Genomic DNA, 19,644 nt, shown 5'->3' with positions numbered 1-19,644 from the left:
CTTAAAAGTGTAGAGTGTACGGCTAGTGGTAATTGTGCAGCGTGTGAGGGTGCGGCTGACGCGCAGCTTACTAATTACTACTCGTCGTACTGGGATATAGAAACATACATCTAGTGGCAATCGTGTGGCGTGTGAGCGCGCCGCTGACGTGTCTCAGAGTCATAGGAGTGTGGCTAGTGGTAAGCGTGTGGTAGTGGTAAGGCGCCGCTGACGCGCAGTGTCTTGTAGCGGGCGTGGGCGCGGACAGCAACGCGTACGGCGTGCGGCACAGGCGCAGCCTGCCGCCGCCGCCGCCCGCCGCCATCCCCGACCTGCGCGCCGAGCCAGCCCACCCGCACCACCCCACGCAGCCGCCCTTCGCAGGTACGGCGTGCACATCGCTCATTACCGTCGAGGGGGAAGGCAATACTCCTAGCGGAAATTGTTTAAACAATTTCAATTAGGGCAATTATTTTCTTTGTACGATATGGAGGTAGCAATGCTTTAAACAAATATTTAAAACAGTTAAAAATTTAAAAACATGTTTATGTTTAAAATTTATTTTTTGGGTTGGTTTTAAACAGGATGTTTTTGTACCTTAAAAATATTTTTTTTTGCAAACCCTGGACTGCGATATCATATGATTAGCAGCCTTCCGGGCACAGAAAATAAACGACAATCTGGTTCAGGATGCTTAAGCATCCTGAATTAGTGAAGTATCAGTTTGCGGCATCTTAAAAGCAAACATAATTATTTTATAATAGTTCCGTTTAATTTACGTTGCTTTGGGTTTGGATGCTAGATCTACGGGAAAAAATTACGCAGTGTCACTTCTCAGTGTGAACGCGCCCATAAAGAACAGCAAATACAATTCCTGTTAGTTTATTTAGGATTTGTGGGACGTATTGCCTTCCCCTTACACTTACATCATCACCATGTCCATCTGTGTGTCGTGTGTGTGAGTGTACTTTTCATTCAAAGCTATAGATGTAGGGTGCAATTCGTTTTTACTTTCTAGGGGTAAAAACTTCAAGTGTTTGTTTGATATTATTACATTTTTTTTAAATACAATTTACGTCAAATTTTTACATAAAGAGCACTTTTTAAGTTTTCTGCTTAGTTTTCTTATCTTAATTCTAATGATCTGCTTAGTTAATAATATATTAAAATAATGATTTAACGCACTTTTCCGTTATTTAAACGAAGCTTTGCATGCGCTTCTAACGCTTCCTACTTACATTTTCAATTTATGTTTTTTTTTTCTCCAGCACTTTTAGACCACGCATATGGAGTCATTGACATTATGTCCTCAGGACTCCCAAAATATTTTGACTTAATTTTTGAATTTAAAAATACCAATAAAAATTTACGTCTACAATTTTTTGAAGACACATGCGTAAAATTATAGAATTTCGTAGATCACAGTAGTGTTGAATTCAAAGATTTTTAAATAGCTTAGCTCATTATTTTAGGTATTGAATTTTTTAGTTTTAGTGAAATTTTTGTTTGGTTTTCGGCATCGCTTTGTAGTTATTTGTGAATGTGTTATTAGAATGCATCATTTTAATTTAAATCTTTTTTGTGATCTTTATTCAGGATTTCAGACCTCATGAAATACCCAGTAAATAATTTGAATCGGTTGTAACTATTATACCGAATCCCTATAAAAGCAATATTCATTCTAGTTTCTTCTTGATTTATATCTTCAGTAAAGTTATGTCACACGTGAAAATATTATTCTTCCTCATTGGTATACTTCAAACGATTAGTACTGTTTCTTTTTAGTTTTAAAACCTAAAATGAAATGCCATATTATTATAAATTAATCTAGTCTAGATTTCAATTTTCAATAAAGTTAAGGCATAAATATTACTTATGATTAGAGAATATTCATATTGAAATATTTCATGTATTCCCCTAAACAATCGAAGTAAATGAAATTAGACTCTCCTAACATATTTTTATTGTCAGTTTTTAGTAACACTAATTGCTTGTGTAATAAAGCTATTTTCCTCGGAATTCTACAATATGATTATAAAAAAATACTCTAGTATTTTTCTATATGAATTTTACTCAAAATATCACATAGTTGATTATTATTTTCTAATCTCCAGAATCGGGATCGCCATCAGTACGGTATGAGATCGCTTGTTTTTTTTGTATGTCCGTGTCTGCAATACAAAACTAAACTCTATTAAGACAGCTATATGAATCAGTTTCCAGTATTAAATTTGCGGAACTGCCGATCTGTCGGCCACTTTTCATGGATTTTGCAATTATACAAATACCAACGTTAATGTAATAGTCGTATGGTTTATTATTCAGTGTCGCGATCGCCATCAGCGTGCGGCATAAGGCCGCGGGGGCCTGCCAGCCGATCTTCCTGCTCGACACCAGAAAGGCGGAGTTGTAGTCCACAAAGAGATGAATTTGTGGTCCACAGTCGGAAAGCTATCACTACTCTATCAGCTATGGCGAGGCGGGATGAAGACAGCAGTAAGATTTTTTTTTCTTTTTACACCACTGCGTAATACGAAGCAGTGCTATGTATAATTCATCAGTCTTTATGTGTGTGTTCCTTTTTGGCGCTCAAGAGACTAAACGCGTGGATCGATTTTTGATTTTTTTAGCGTACTGCACATAATATAACTTTTGGGGAAAATTGCATTTTGTACATATTATCATATTTTGTTTCTCAGAGTTTTGACAAAATTGAGAAAATAGGGACTCAAAATATCCGTTACTTTAAATAAAACTTTGGCAATTTGTGAAAAATGAACGTCCATTCTGTAAAAAGTAAGTATTTTTTAAAGTCAATTGGTGCAAAATAAACAGACTTATATTTTACTTTATTTTTTTCAGTGTTTGTGGACCAAAAAACGGCGGGTCGGCCGTCAAACTGGGCGGACTCCCGGGAAGGCAGCTTCGCGGGGCGACGCTCCAGGAGATCCTCTATCACGGACGACAGTCAACTCACTGTGGAGAACTTCGGAGGCTCGCAGGATCGGTTGCACTTCGCTGGCAAAAATCCTGAGAAGGAGTTGGCCACTGTAGCTAATGTTAGGAAAATATCTGCACCTGCAGGTTAGTCTTACTAATAAGAATTGTTTCTACATGACTTAATAATTTTCAAAAATCTGGATGGGTTTGGAATATACTATGGATTGTAATATGAACTACTGTACTATGATAGTTTATGATTATAACTGCCCATCACTTCCCATATTATAAATGTGAAAGTGTTTGTTGAAGTGAAAGAGCGTGATTGAAGGACAAACCAACGTTTGTCGTTCAATCGACGTGATTTTTGACATTAGCGACCTGGAGAGTGACATAGGCTACTTTCTAAAACGGGAAATCAAAGGGTTCCGACATTTAATAAAACTAAATCCACGCGGACGAAGTTGCGGATAGCATCTAGTTCATAATATTTATTTATTTAATTTATTTAAACATCTTTATTGCTTAGTACTATGACAAAGAAAAAAAAAAATACAGCAGAGATAATATATTGTTGTAAGTTTATTAATTCATTCATTCACTCATTGTTTCCAGGCCCCATAGACTACAACCCACCCGTGCGCTCGACGCGGCAGGACACCCGCGGCTCCATACAGTTCATACACGACGACTATCAAAACGGCGCCGCAGACGAGCGACAGAAGAGCGTGGAGCGACAGCACAGCCAGCCGCAGACTAGCGACTCGCCCGTCCAGCCAATCAAGAGGCAGCTCAGTAGTGACACCATCACGCTGTCGCAAAACCTCGGCTTTAACTATAAAGGTAAGTTTTTGGACACAAAGACTATTTTGAGTACGCCTGAGGCCACACAATGCATCCTTGACGCGTTCTGGATTTTAGTATTGAGTGCACACAGGCACTGAGTTGCAAAATTATAAACTGACTGACATCAACGTACTGTTTAAACTACTGGTTCTAGAATTTCAGATTGCATTCAGATCACCAGAGCGAAGCAGAGTAAAGAATTAAAATATTTTTATTTCTTTTCTACAGGTGGTGGGGACGGTTTCTACTTGAACGAACGCGATGCGCCCGACGGTGACGTCACCAAAACTAGCTTCGCTGATCTTGCTAAGATGAGGACTAATGGAGACCAACAAGGTATGATCGAAAATTAGGAAATGATCCCAAATGACATACCAACTTTTATTTTACTGCAGTACTCGTCACGAAATTTAAAACTAGCGCAGAAGTAGGTTTTATGACGGCATTTGAAGTTAAGTAACATGGCAGGAAATAGACACGACGCTTCGCTCCGACTGTATCGCGCCGTGTGTGTTTGGGAGTGCCCTTCAAGCACTCCCAAACGCACCTCATACATACGAAGTTTGATTTTTATTTTAATATAGATGCACTCTAGAGATAATTATCTGTGTTTGTGGTTTGTAATGTGTCTGTAAATATTTGTGTAGTTTCAAAGTTACATGGGCTCTAAATTTTGTATCATTAATCAGAGTAACATGGGCTCAAAAGTTTTGTATCTGTGATCAGAGTAACTTTGAAAATAAATATTTTTACAAAATCTGACAAACCGCACACACAGATAGATACTCGTTTCTAGACAAAATTTTATTTAGTTAGATTGATAAATATTCAAGTAAAAATCAAACTTTGTATGGGGGTGTGTACATTCCTCTTAGCCCTACGTTGCAGTGCTAGGGAGCAAGCACTTATTTCCAGCCCAAACCTGACTTTATTACCAACAACGTTCGTGACGCGTCCTGTATATTATAGTCTTGCATTAAATACTCAACAAAGTATCTAAAGTACTTTTTTGAACGAATTCGCTGATGTCGCATATATCGTAACTTATTATTATCTACCCTCAGATGTTTGCGATAGTGCAAATTACATCAAAGTCTATTCAACGGCTCTGAAGCTGTGCTGTTACATACGAACAGATGAAAAATACAAAGGTTTTCTTTGTTTTTATTTCACTAAAAGTTTGTTTATCGATTTATTATTTTTTAAACAAGAATTTTTTAAATATGATTTCTTATATTGGTATAATATTATGTTGAAAAGCTTCATATTATATTATCAAATTTATATACAAAATTGACCACATATTCCCATATTAAAGAAACGATATCACGCGTGTAATCTGAGAAAGGACTTGCCGTATCTGCTGTGTTAACTTTCATGTCAAAAGTACGGTTCACCCTTAGATCAAGCATAGAAATTGTACTTTTTTTGAGAATATAAGCCATGTTAACCATAATATTCCCCTTTCCCCTCCTAGTTGGAGGGGAAAGGGGAGAAAGTCCTCCAACTAAGAGTAAAGCTTGTCCTAGAAGTAGGTAAGACAATAGTGCAACAGGTGAGGTTTGAACCACTGACCTTTCAGATTGCAATCTGCTCCTTTAACCATAGAGCTATTGAGGCTTCAAAATACTATGGCCTGACAGTTGACATTAGAGCAAATGTGGCGGGCCCTTTCTCAAATTTTACGCATTATAAAGCTTTTGCATCTTGGAACACTGGCAGCCAGTAAAATAGACTTTGAAAGCAATCGGACATTTGTTTGGCACTTTTATAATAGTCGTGTATTTTTAGTCTGTGTGTTAATGTATGCCGGCTTAAGTTCTATCACTAAAAGTTTTGGCTTAATTTCGACAAACGCTTAAAAATTACTTCAAAATGAGCGGAATATTCGTAATGTCCTACTTTTATTTTTATTTGAGTTCCTCGGCTTTACTCAATGATAATTAAAACCCTCTGCAAGAGCTTTTTAATACTAGGATTTTTAAATTGCACTTAGAATGTGTTTCCTAAATTCGGCCGTTACTTGTTGTTGGTTTATAATATAGTAGCTTTTTCCGGAGATTTAGGTTTTTAGGAAAATATTGAACATGAGAGTAGTATTATTTACGATATATTTTTTCTACTGTCTTTACTGTTCAGCCCCCTAATTGTGTAAGAAAAACGTACTCATCGTTATCGTATCGACAGCAAATTCTGCCCTTTGATTGGCTGTGAAAAACTTCAAACAGCAAATCAACTAATCAAAACGCAGAATTTGCTGTCGATTACGGTAACGATGAATACGTTTTTCTTACACAATCGGGGACTGCTATCTAGCCGCTTTGAGGCCTTTTTTACGATATGTTACGAAGGCTTTATCAAAAGGATAAAGAACAGAGGCATGTTGTGTTGCGCAGGTGCGGGCGAGCCTGAGCGACGGAAATCGTCGTTCTCGACGCTGGGGGGCAACGCGACCACGTGGCAACAACATTTCATGCAGCTGGAACACCAACCCAGTCAGTATTACCACAGTTCACGACAGTTTTGAAACTTGTAACAAAAAGTCCAGGCTTCGACGTCGCTGGCAGGTGTTAAATTAACCATTCGATATTATAGATGGCGATGACGCAACGGAAGATTCAGTGACGTCACCGACGGGTGGGCAGGCGATGGCTGCACAACTCAACAACATCCGGCTAAAGCTGGAAGAGAAACGGCGCCGCATCGAACAGGACAAGCGGCGCATGGAGCTCGCGGTGAACCGGCAGCGACAGCAGCTGGGTCAGCAGGCCTTCCTGCAGGCTGTCACTAGGGTGAGTCACGCAACTCGACAACATCCGGCCGAGGCTGGCGGAGAAACGGCGCTGCATCGAGCAGGACATGCAGCGCATGGAGCTCGCGGTGAATCGGCAGCGATAGTAGCTGGGTTAGCAGGCCTTTTGCAGGCTGTCTCTAGGGTGAGTCGCGCAACTCGACACCATCCGGCCCAGGCTGGAGGAGAAGCGGCGTGGCATCGAGCAGAACAAGCAGCGCATGGAGCTCGCGATGAACCGGTAGCGACAGCAGCAGGGTCAGCAGAACTTTTGCAGGCTGTCACTAGGGTGAGTCGCGCATCTCTGCATCATCGGACCGAGGCTGGAGAAAAAGCAGCGCCGCATCGAGCAGTACGAATGGCGTATGGAGCTCGCGGTGAACCGGCAACGACAGCAGCTGGATCTGCAGGCCTTCCTGCAGGCCGTCACTCGGGTGAGTCGCGCAACTCGACACCATCGGCTGAGGCTGGAGGAGAAGTGACGCATGGAGCTCGCGGTGAACAAACTGATCAAAACGAGCGAAGGTTCGTTGAAATGGCAAAAAGAAATGTAGGCTTGGTATGACTGCTCCACTCGACAACTTGGCACTCTTAGTAGATTGAGTGTCAAACAAAACACTAACGTCAACATAAAGTGGACCCAAACTGAGATGTTTGAGGGTGTACAGCCAAAGTCCCAATCGGAAACAATATCGTATAAAAATCGTTACTTTTGAATTGAAGACTTCATAACATGGATTGAAATAATTTTACTCGAACGTTCGCTACTCGAAATCTTTTATCGTTGTCGAGTTGCGCAAACTCTTACTAAGGATACATTCGGTCTCAATCTATCTAGCCAAAGGTGTGGCTGAAACCGGCATTCTTTATTAAAAACATAAGAATCTTGGCTATCTTCAACCACTAAAGTACTTTTAGCAGTTGAAACGACTCCCTTCGTTATTCGAATTTTTTTCTGGAGCCAAAGTTTTGTATGTTAACATTGGACACAACCTTTTTAAAATTATATATAGGTCCCCGTACGATTTGCTATGTGATTGTGTTTTGTAGTTAGATAAAAATGGGTTGATGTTATGTATTCTGGATTATTTGTTTGGGTTTTGGAGGCTATTCAAAAGTTTGTATTTGAATTTTGTGTGAGCTGATTTTTGTAGCTAGAAATCGTGTGACATGCGATATTGAAAGTAAAAATAATATAAAATGTACAGGATTATTTCGAACGGACATAAAACATATTTTTCTATTTTGTTAGGATGCGTTTTTGCAATACCAGTTAGCCTCTTTGGTGAGTGGCCAAGTTTAACTACGCCGATTTCATTGTTTAGAAATAGATTTTCTTATTTTTATACGTTTTATTTCATTCAGTATTTTTGATATATAAAATCAACGTATACCCACTTCTAAGACCTCCTGTCCAAGATGCTACAAGATGTCAGTAAGATAGAGCATTAGCTCAATCATTTTCGTGAGTGATTTTGCAAAGCATTTAATGAAATAGTTGCAATATTGTGAACTTAATTGAAAACTCCTGTCTGTTTGGATCGAGAAAGACAAGAAATAAATTCCTTAGCTAGTGATTAGTGTTACATACAATATTTATTTACCAGGATTATTTTAGAATTAAACGACTTTATCCGCATGATTTAGGTTTAAAAATTCTGTGGAAACTTTCATTTTTTGGGGATCAAAATATATAGCCTATGTCATGTTCCAGGTCTATGACTATAACACATTGACCGATACCGTTACTCCGTTGCGGCATGATAGAAGGACAAACCAACAGCAAATATACTTATAGATTTGTAATATTAGTAGTTGTTTCATGAAACGTCATCGATATACTAAATATAATACTAAAAAGAATATATAGAAAGCGTTCTATCTTTTACCTCAGTTCAACTGGCATTTTATGACTAAGACCCAAGTCTTAGTAGATGGGTATACACCACGCTTTTGCAGCTTTCATTCGAATAACTCAAAACATTGATTATACCAACTTTATTTTGTTCTATCGCATACAAACATGCGCATTAGTAACAGTAAATAATATGCAAAAGTTAGATATGTTTATACAAATAACTATTTAAAGAACTTTTGCTTTTTTTGTAGCGTATATAAATCATGCGTTGTAGATTAGGGCAGCTTATGTATTTTCAGATCATATTACATAAATATTTTGCGCCGCAACACCATTGTACAATTTGTCATAAAACATTTTTCGTAAAATTTTGCAATTATTATTAATTATAATAAGCAGTATCATCAATTTACTATCTACATTAAAAAGACACTTGTAACTTATCGCACGTATTTTAATGAATATTAAGATTTCACTGTTGGAAACATGCTTTCCAACAGTGAAATCTTAATACGCAATTTTAATAATATATATCTCCTTATAAATAATGGTACCTAAAGGTGCAATAACATTGTTAACACAACATATTGTTCTCATTTAGCCCTAATATTAAAATATGAATGTGTAATATAGATTGTTTTTAAATCTCAGAAAATGAATCTCTGAATATTCAAAATGTGCTTTATGCCAAGTTGTTACTTGGAAGAAAAAAAATAAGAGTATGTTACATGCCAACTCCTGATTTACCGATTTCCAACTATCTTTAATTTTTTTTTAATTTGATAAGCCTAAAGCCAGTAGGAAAGTCCAAATATTTTTCACCCGTATCGTGTTTCAATTTAGTCATAAGGCGTCAATTAGATGATGAGGTTTTGCTGTCAACTTTGCCACAGCCACTGTAGCTGTGACCTACTATATAAGGGTTCCCGTCCACTAAAGTAGAGCTGAGCAAAAACGTGTTCAACCAACCAATCAGTTTACACAGGGATGAGTTGTTAAAATTGACGCGACATCTGTCAATAATTTGATTGGTCTGCTATAAACACGTCTCCACTCTGCTTGAGTGAACAGGCACCGTAGTGCGATGACTGATGTTTGCATAACAAATATCTGGATGATTTCTGCTTCAACAATGATTCATGATTGATAGAATTGACTGATGCAAACTGATCGTTTATTGGACGCCTTAGTTCACACGTCAAAGCGACCATGCACGGGCAGCTTATGCAGTTATGACCGACCGCCTCTATAATTGCGATTGTATAGCGAACTGCAATCTTCCTTTCATTGTCATAAGCTGAAGACAGCTGAAGAGATCCGTGTTGTTCAACTATCAACTGCCCAAGCTGGCCGTGTATAGCCGCTCTTAGGTTGAAATCTATAGAGGGCACTTTGACTTTGCTTAGACTTAAGTTTCAGTTAAAACGAGACAGATTTATGCCAGCCGTATAACGCTGTCTCGTTTTAACAGTGTCTAAGCCTGAGCTAAGTCAAAGCGCGCTTTATAGACCTCAGCCTTAGGCACGTATAGCGTAGTTAGGGTTGCCACATGGAAAAATCATTGAAAATGAGGACATAATTAAATCTAATAATTTTTATGTTTTATTTGTTACATATTTTTTGGAATTAAATTAATCAAATATCGTAATTTTTTAAGCATTGGTGATAAAAATCTTCAAAACCACCACGCTGGGCAGCATGATGCGTTATGCTGCTGTTATGTGAAAGTTCTATGGTATCGTGCTACGCGCTTCACCTAAATGAATACATTCGGTAGATGAGGAAGGACGGGGGTCCATTTGAGAGAAAGGATGACTTGTGTTCCATTTGGATACCATATGGCAACCCTAGACGTAGTAGACTAACGCATGTAGAGCGGTTGTCGATGGTACGTGTTGTTACGGTGGCGGTTGCACGTGTTGCAGGGCAAGGGCGCGCGCACACCGGCGGACGCTGCCGTCGCGGAACAGACGCAGGTGAGAGCTGTGTTGTTAGTGCCATGTGGTTTGTGTGTGTGCTTCTGTCAATGTCTGCTATGAGTGGTTGGCGATGGCCCTTGAAACGACTTCGACTCGACTGATTAACATGAGGTCCAGTCACGCTTTTTGTCGTTCAGTAGGCTACCTATTTTTTATTTGGCAATAAATATTGTTAACATGTAAAGCAGCTCTTATAATTATAAAAAGAGCAAATGAGAAATACAGAATAACCACCGGCCACCACATATTGATCTATTCAGCAGCTGTACACAAAATATCTAAACTTAGTTGACTTCTCAAACGCTAGTGCCATCCTCTTCAGAATGGTACCTGTGTAAAAGGGTAGCACTACTTTTAGACCTGTCATTTGAAGTCAGAGATTTGTGTCCAACCCAATTGGCACTCATCGCTCATTACTAGCCAGCCAATTGACAATTAATAGTCAGTAATTGGGAAATTACTAGCCAGTCGCCTAGATTGCAGTAATATAACAAAGCCATAAGGTCTAATGATCCGAAAACAACATTTTTTATTACTCCATAAATATGCTAAGTCATAAATTGTACAAAACATCGAGCTATTGTACCTAATTCGGTAAGCCAAAGCATGTAGCAAGTGGGCGGCGGAAAAATATTCGCTCTATTTGTGTGCTTCGTAGGCTTCGACCATGAAACCTAGCCGCGAATATTATTATGGAAGTGTATGAATCACATGGCATTAGCTTTTCAAATGTTGATTGTGTTTTAATAATTTAATGTGTTCGTTTCGCATGACGACCTTGAATAAACTGCATGATCTAAACCTCTAGTATGAGTGTCTATAGTTTTCGAAAACATAATTCTAACAACCATAAAAGTTTTCGAAATTTAGACTCGTGCTAGACTACACATTTATTAAAGTCTATTAGTAAAAATGCACTATTACTTTTATTAATTTACTTAAAAATTGATGGTCTAATGAGCATTTATTCTGACATAAATCTTTTGTGATGAAGTACTGTATATTATCGTTTATGTTTTCTAGAAATATTTTTACTATCAGACCAATCGTCCGCGTCAGCACTGCACTGCATCCTGCATCTAAAATTGTTGAATAGAAATCAATAGGGGAGGCTCATTCAATCTTCGACCATGTCATCGACTTTTATCACTTTAAATTAGTTAAGCGTATAATATGTTTACTTTACACAGATAAAAACTTTAATTTTTTTTTAAATATTTTTTTTAACTAAGCATTCTAAAGCTCCAATCACACAACCGACGGGCTACAGTGTTCTGCATTCCGTGTTCGCTATTAACAATAATAGACAAACAATTTTAAAAGTACCTTATATTTGACCGTTGTTTGCGGTCAACCACTTTTGGGTGGCTAGGGAATAGGAATACCTAAAAGCTGTCGCATAAATTATAGTAAACATGGTACATGCAGAAATCAGATGTCTTGTTGACTTTTCAAGTTATAGGTTACCTAGCCGCTATAACGAGATGACTCGAGAGGTGGAACCCGGTTTGCGGAAGGGTGACAGTTGACGTTAAAAATAAAACTAAATAAAATCAAGAACGAATATCAAAATCTTAGGCTGCATCATCGGGTCTAATTGCAGCCAAGCGGCAGTCTTTAAACTCTAAGCACAATCTAGTGAATCGTAGTCCGTTGGTTGTGGGCTCCGATGTCTTATGAAAAAACTTCCAGCTTTTAGGGTTGCCACAATGTAACGTTTGATATTTCGCGCAGGAAATGGCGTTGGAAGCTTCTAATCAGAGCGCCGAGAACGCGGCGTTAGAACAGTATCAGCAATCCATTGTGAAGTAAGGATTTTTCTATTAATAAAAAAAATGTCTTCTCTCGCGCCATTTTAACTTTATGTGTCAAATGGCATGTCAAAAGTACGATCTTAGTCCTTATTTTAAAGGTGAACCGTGCTTTTCACATGACAGTTGACCCATTGAGTCAAAATAACGGTGACAAGTCATTTTGTATGGACTATAATAACATTTAACTTATTTCTGTTGCATTCTTCCGCTACGTACTAAAATCATGCTAACACATTCTCTGTTGCTTCCAATTCTCGACTATGCTGATGTGTGCTACTTAGACGCCACTGAGGAGCTACTTGACAAACTCGATCGGCTTCAGAATCTGTGCATACGTTTTATATACGGACTACGCAAATTCGATCACATTTCCGACTACCGTCGTCAGCTTAAATGGCTCCCTATTCGCTTTCGCCACAATTTGCATATTTTGACTGTTCTATACAATGTTCTCAATACCTCTTCCCCTGGTTACCTGCGAGAGCGATTTCAATTCTCGCTCCCTCCTACTAGGCCTATGCGGTCTTGTGTCTCAAAAAATCCTCTCGTCACTCCCCATTGTAACACAGTCTTCTACAGCAAATCTTTCACCGTACTAGCCACCCATCTTTGGAACTCACTTCCTGAGAATATTAGAGTGAATTGCCGCTCAGTACATTCATTCAAATACAGAGTGAAGCAGTATTACCTATCATTACAATAGAGTATTTTATTATATTTTATATATATTATATTTATTCGTATTTTATTATATCATGCATAACTATTTATTATTATATTATTATTGTATGTAAGTATTTTATTTTGGTATTTATTGGAAGATATTTGTGTAAATATTATTGTGTAGCACTTGTATTAACCATTTTATAAATCTAGTACCATGGGACCTATTCCACGTATTTATGCACCTTACTCACAACCTGCACGGGGAAGCTGGAAGAAATCTCTGTTTAGAGATAAGCATTTCCTTTGTACATAGCTTAATTTATCTTAACTTTGTAACTACAATTTTGGTACATGAAAATAAATATAAATATATATATATTCTTTTTGTTGTCATGGGTAAATAAGACAAATATTTGAATTTTCTTGACTGATGATGCCGCGACTTGACTACCGCATGGTTTTAAGTTTTTAAGTATCCCGTCAGTACTCTTTAGTTTCCCGAGATAAAAAGTAGTATGTAACTCTCCAGGTCTTTAACCATATTATCCATACACAAAAATCACGTTGCCTCGTTGCGGTACAATTGATGGTGAACTAATGGTGATGGTGATGATGATGATGATTGCGTTCTATCTATCCGAAACTTGTTGACGTAGAAATAAAGCCTAGCAAAAAAGCCAGCGCGCTAATATTTACAGAATGAACTCCAGCCTGCAGGATATACAGAGCGACATCGCGCGGCTCGCCAGCCAGCAGACCCAGCTGCAGCAGCAACAGCAGCAGCAGCAGCAACAGCAGCAGCAGCAACAACAACAGCAGCAGCAGCAACAACAACAGCAGCAGCAGCAGCAACTGCAGCAACAGCTGGCGGCTCAGCAGCAGCAGCTGCAGCAGCAAGCGCAACAGCTTCAGCAAGCGCAGCAGCAAGCCAAGCAGATGTTCCAGCAGCAACTACAACAACAACAGCAGCAAACACAAACTTCCTTCCAGCAACAGTTTCAACAAAACATTCCACAATTGGTAAGTTTTTTTTTAAAGTAATATTATTGTTGTTAAAAGCTGCAGCACTAGTAGCAATTGCAACAACAGCAACAGTTGCAAGAAGCACAGCAACAAGCGAAGTAGATGTTTTAACAGACCCTCTATTAGTTCCTACTCAATGTAAGGGTATGTACGCAGTACGCACTATCTGGTTACGGTTATTGTGGCCCGCCGTCCGTCCGGTTGATCGCAAGAAAAAATGTATGTTAAACGTATTTCTATTCAATTCGCGACACGGTTGCCCGCAAACCGCTCCTGTCGCTTGGAGGGATCAACTGCCAGTCAGCCGCACGATTATTCGCGTGTATGTTTAGCTTTCGACTGCCCGTCGTTGAGTTGAGTTATATAAATATGCTTGCTTTCATCACGTGTTTGCGAACAACCAGTAATTCTTTCCGTATTATTCCTCGTTACGTAACGTGCGTAAATGTAGTAAATACTCGTAGCTACGATTTTTTCCATGTCTATCTTTGAAACAGTGTGATCCGGCCGCAAGTCGTAACAGTTTTTCAACCAGACGTTGCGGTTGCGACTACCTGCAATTTCAATCGTATCCTGCAGACAACCGGGCGGCTGCCCGCAATGCGGGTAACCGAACAGTGTGTATGTGCCCTTAGTGTCCTAACAAACTTAAGTTACATATTACGTGAACGAAATCTATACCTAAGCACAGCATACTGGTTGCGGTTATATAGCTTGCAATTCTATCGCAGCTAAAAACTTGAAACTAAGACTTATTGTTCAAATAATGAGTGTTTTTGGGGTTCTGTACCCAAAGGTCAAAGTGGGACTCCCATTTTATTAATATCAGTTTGCTGTCTCTCTGGCAGCCCATCTGTCCTTTTCGTCCTTTTTCGAAAATTCATCCCAGGCCATTCGGGTTATCCTGTAATCTAAATGAAGTTGACAGAAGTTGCAACGCCGCATTTTTCGCAGCAAATACTGCGAGCTAGTGCAAACAGACGGAGTGAACTCTTTGTAATAACTACCTATACTCGGCTTTATTTACTTTTTTACATATTGTAGAAAGTATACTGAATATAAAACATAGCATCACCATTATGTTTAAGTAAATAAAGCTTAGTTTGAGTTGTCCTCAAGAAAAAGTCACGCTAATATAACGTGAGCCAATAAAGAAAAGAATCGCAAATGAGCTGCGTTAATTATTCGATCTCACTTACTATACCTGTCAGAGGAGTGGGACGCAGTGATAATTGCCGCGTTCTGTTGATTCATTTCTTTATTGGCACATGATATACCTACCTGCTTATGCTAATAACATGCTACTGGACACACCAGCGAACTAGAAGTTCAGCGTCGCCGTTAACAGACCTCCACACAACTATCGGCCTCGTGCGGGACACGCGCTAACCACCAGCTTTCCACGATTGCAGCACAGCCAATTCAGCTCACAGCACAATGTGTCGCGCGCGCCCAACGCGTTCGGTTCCACGCCGCACATCGCGCGGGAGTTGTTCGAGGCGCCGAGCCCGCAGCCGGCCGCCCCGTTCCTCTACCAGTTTAGGGACATGGAGCCGGAGTACGCGCGCCAGCAGTTCTTCCTGCACGAGAGCCCGCCGCAGCGCCGCACGTGGGCGCAGCACGCGCAACACGCACAACTGCAGCAGGAGAATGCCGAGCTCAGGGGCTGGCAGGTACGGGGGATGTAAACTTTTCTGTGCTTTGAACTTGGAAGGGAAAGAATCATATTATTTCTGATGCCATGAATAAATGATATATATCGTTAAAAAATCTCTCAAAGCTTGTGTAAGTTATATGCTCTTAAATGCACTATTTATGTGAATGTGTGTGAGTGAATGGGTTAACGCTTATGTATAAAACTGCACATTGGCCAAAGAGACCCGAAAGGCCAAAGAATGCGTCAGTCGTAGGTAGCATTTCAATGATTTGCACAGTAGCTTAGGTAAATGAAATTTTTTTATAACTATACACCAAAATAAACAATAATTAACAAAAACACAATAACTTAATATTACAACATAAATAATTGTGCACGTCTTATTTTGAGATCTAGTTGGAATTGAATCTCGAAAAACTGGTTAATAACTTTTGATCTTATGCTTTTCAGCTACACCAACAAAATCATCAGCAACCTCCATACCAGCCACAGCAACCCGAGCCTGCGCAGCGAACTTGGAAGTCCCCCTCCCCGCAACCCCAACCGCCACCCGAGAGGACGTGGACGCCTCAGGGCTTTAGGTTGCACGAACGTACCACGCCTCCCACATTCCCCGTGCACTACGCGGATAGGTATCAGAACGGTACAGAAAATACTCGCGAGGCCCAAAACCACCTCAGCTACACTGTGATAAGCCCTAACCAATACCCCGTCGCGTCCCAGTCCCCGCCCACGCAAAGCCCGCGTCGGTCGCAAACGCCCCAGCGGCAAGGCTCCCTACCCGAGGCGAAACGACCCGAGCCCCTCGGCCTGCACCAGCTGCACAGTCCCGCGCCGCCCGAGGACATGGAACCCCAAAACATTTCCTTCATAGGCAACGCGGAAGATGACGCTTTGAGACAAGGAATCAACCGATTAAACATCTCCTCCGGCACGCGCACGTACCGCATCCCCTCCCCGACCAGGCCGTCCCTGGGCAGAAATTCCTTCCAAAGATTCGAGCAGCGGGAAGAACCGAACGAGAAAGGCTTCTACATTTCATTCGATAACGAGCAACCGAAAAGACCCAAACCACCCTTGCGGGCGAAACGGGGTTCCCCGAGGAAGGACCGCGCGGAGTTTTCGAGTCCGGAGCGAAGTCCTGAAAACACGTGGAGTGAACGGCTGCCCGAAGACAGGATGGATGCGCCGCGACCTGACGTGCAGAGGCACTCCCCACCGCGGGAGCGAGCGCGCCCGCCCAGCGCCGAGCCCGCCGCGCTTGTCATCGGCGAACTGCACCCTGACCCCGTAAGTACTGTATTTATTCATGTACCAATAACTTAAAACCCCAACAATGAAAAACACGTGGGCAACTTATCTCTATTGGAGAGATTTTCAGCAGTCTTAAAATGTTACTTTTTATGTTATTGTTAAAATATTGTTTGATAATAAAATTTTCTTTGCGTTACGTCAAGTTCTAACTAAGAGCTGACACCTGAGAGCTAACTGCACAACTTAATTCGAATAACAAGGCACTGAGTTGGCTCACACATGATGTAATTTTTTCCAGAATTCTGCCGAAGAAATGGAACGTAAAAAAGAACGCATAATGCTCATGTCCCTGCAACGACGGCAAAGAGCGGACGAGGCGCGAGCGCGGGCCGAGGCGGCCGCAGCCGCGCGCAAGGCGCGGGACGAGGCCGAGGCGGAGATGAAGGCCGCGAGGAAGGAGGAGCAAGCGAGGCGGAGGCAGGCCATCCTTCAACAGTACAAGCTGAAAAAGGCGATGGAAGAAGCCGAAAGAGAGGTGAGTAAGCAATTTGCAAGTTTTCTCGATGAGTAGAAGGAATGTTGCTAGGATATCTTTAATATCACATCACATAAGTTGTATTGCGGCCAATTCTGCTGTAATAGTCTCTTTATTATTATTGACAGTGTAAATCTAGTGCTAACCTTTTCTGCAGAGAGTATTATGAAAGGGATATTAATATACTTCAATCTGTCATTTTAGTTGTGTTTAAAGATAACAGGACTAGCAACACTCATTCATTCTTCCATCACATCCACATTACAGGGCAAAGTCCTCGACAAATCGGAATACCTAGAGATAATGAAAGGGGGCGGAGGGACGCTGCCCGCGCCGGCGGGGGGCGGGGCGCGGTTGCGGGGCAAGGTGCCTGCACGAGCTCGCCCCAAGACCATCCACGTGGACAGCGGGGCGCTGCAGGCCGCCGAGGGCATGCTGGGCAGCAAGCAGCCTTCCTCCACCAACCTCACTGGTCAGTGCTGCGTCCTTTTATATACTCAAAGGTCTTCAGTACACATATCACATAATAATTTGCAGTCTGCAAGTGTATACGAAATTCCACTGGAATTTAAAACTGACAATCACACTTCAAAAAAACATTTCTCAAAAGTTACTCTACAAAGCTTGCTACATGGATTGCAGCAATTTTTTTTTCACCTGCCATAATTTGTATACGTTTTTTATACGCAGCTAATACGCACAAGAAAATCTCAGTGTTCTGTACAAAATGTTGCTAACTCCAAATTCAAAGCAAGTTTTTATTTTTTATGTTACCCTTATTTATTTGTGTGTACCCCATATAAAAACCGTACCCTAAACATATAAAAATTAAATTCCACAGGTGCACTAAATGTTTTGCCAAATACGCTTGTTTTAGATTTTAGCTATTCAAACTTTGTGATGATGACGTAGAATTTTTCATAGAATAAATTAAATACGATACATCTCTAATACTATCGATCGATTTAAGTCGCCGATACACCTGTAAGTTTTACTCACGTAAGTAACTTACATGATTAACTTACAACAAATTTTCTAATGTAAACACTTTAATAGTACCTACAATATAAAGTTGTTAATTACGTGAGTAAAACTTACAGGTATAATCACGGCCTTACGTCAACATCAGAAACAAGTTTGTGTATAAATAAATGTAATGCTTATAATTAAATGTAGACATCAGACATCACTGTCGTAATTTATTGTAATAAATACCGCAAATTCTTTTTAAGATCAAATTTAGTATAAGCATTACATGCAATGCTTGAGGAAATGCTGATCGAGCTTAGCTGTTCTTCCAGACGAGTAGGTCTTGAGATGAATATAGACAAAACGAAAGTCATGTTTAACGAACACGTTACCTCAAGACCCGTCACCGTCGGCAATGTCAGCATCGAAGTTGTTCAGGAATATAACTACCTCGGCCAGATTATAAAATTCGGTAGAAACAACTTCGACAAGGAGGCTGACAGAGGAATCCAGCTGGGCTGGGCAGCATTTTCAAAGCTACGTCAGGTCTTCGAATCGTCGATACCGCAAAGCCTTAAGACTAAGGTCTTTAATGAGTGTGTCCTACCTGTGATGACGTATGGAGCTGAAACGTGGACACTGACAGTTGGCCTCGTCCACAAACTAAAAGTCGCTCAGCGCGCTATGGAGCGAGCTATGTTGGGTATTACTCTCAGGGATAAAATCCGGAACGAGGAAATTCGCAGGAGAACAAAAGCGACCGACATAGCTCAAAGGATTAGCAAGCTGAAGTGGCAATGGGCAGGCCATGTCTGTCGCAGAACCGACGGCCGTTGGGGCAGACGTGTTCTGGAGTGGAGACCGCGTACCGGTAAGCGCAGTGTAGGACGACCTCCTGCCCGCTGGACCGATGACCTGAAGAAGGTGGCGGGGAGCGGGTAGATGAGGAAGGCGGAGGACCGTGTTTGGTGGCGCGCTCTTGGAAAGGCCTACGTCCAGCAGTGGACGCTTACAGGCTGATGGATGGATGGATGGATGATTACATGCAATGAAATTTTATTTGCGGCTGAACTGTCCCTCTGTCTATGTGTGTTTCACACGTACACGCATACGCACGCGTCCATACGTACAGTTGGCGTTAAGTTAAAATAGCTCTGGAATGATATTTGAGGGGATGTGTCTGCGCATGGGTCAGTGAAAGAAAACACAGGAAAAAAAGGATCTTTATATATATAAACAACCTGATATCCGCGACTTCGCCCGTGTAAACTGAAGGTTTTTTGTGTTGGAACCCTTGGTTTTTCCGGTATAAAAGGAGTCTATATCACTCCCC

General features: G+C 40.7%; 1 protein-coding gene across 14 annotated transcripts in view; it reads left to right on the top strand.

Annotated features, from left to right (window-relative positions):
• Positions 1–19,644, top strand: part of LOC123865760 (patronin) — a 110,462-nt gene that overhangs the window by 77,408 nt on the left and 13,410 nt on the right. For 8 of the 14 annotated variants that reach the window (XM_045907008.1, XM_045907059.1, XM_045907057.1 and 5 more), the window contains exons 7-21: positions 229–363; positions 2,305–2,475; positions 2,842–3,063; positions 3,535–3,762; positions 3,994–4,101; positions 6,162–6,260; positions 6,361–6,557; positions 7,809–7,841; positions 10,340–10,390; positions 12,128–12,201; positions 13,572–13,893; positions 15,309–15,569; positions 16,004–16,843; positions 17,106–17,342; positions 17,610–17,814. In XM_045907008.1, the coding sequence (XP_045762964.1) occupies positions 229–363; positions 2,305–2,475; positions 2,842–3,063; positions 3,535–3,762; positions 3,994–4,101; positions 6,162–6,260; positions 6,361–6,557; positions 7,809–7,841; positions 10,340–10,390; positions 12,128–12,201; positions 13,572–13,893; positions 15,309–15,569; positions 16,004–16,843; positions 17,106–17,342; positions 17,610–17,814 (3,183 nt within the window). The remainder of the gene's footprint in view (positions 1–228; positions 364–2,304; positions 2,476–2,841; positions 3,064–3,534; positions 3,763–3,993; positions 4,102–6,161; positions 6,261–6,360; positions 6,558–7,808; positions 7,842–10,339; positions 10,391–12,127; positions 12,202–13,571; positions 13,894–15,308; positions 15,570–16,003; positions 16,844–17,105; positions 17,343–17,609; positions 17,815–19,644) is intronic. The other 6 variants (XM_045907038.1, XM_045907001.1, XM_045906991.1 and 3 more) reach the window with 5 other exon arrangements.

This window comes from Maniola jurtina, chromosome 1, assembly GCF_905333055.1.
Source record: "Maniola jurtina chromosome 1, ilManJurt1.1, whole genome shotgun sequence".
NCBI lineage: Eukaryota > Metazoa > Arthropoda > Insecta > Lepidoptera > Nymphalidae > Maniola > Maniola jurtina.
Note: the sequence above shows the minus strand (reverse complement) of the source record. Positions and strands in the feature narration are given on the sequence as shown.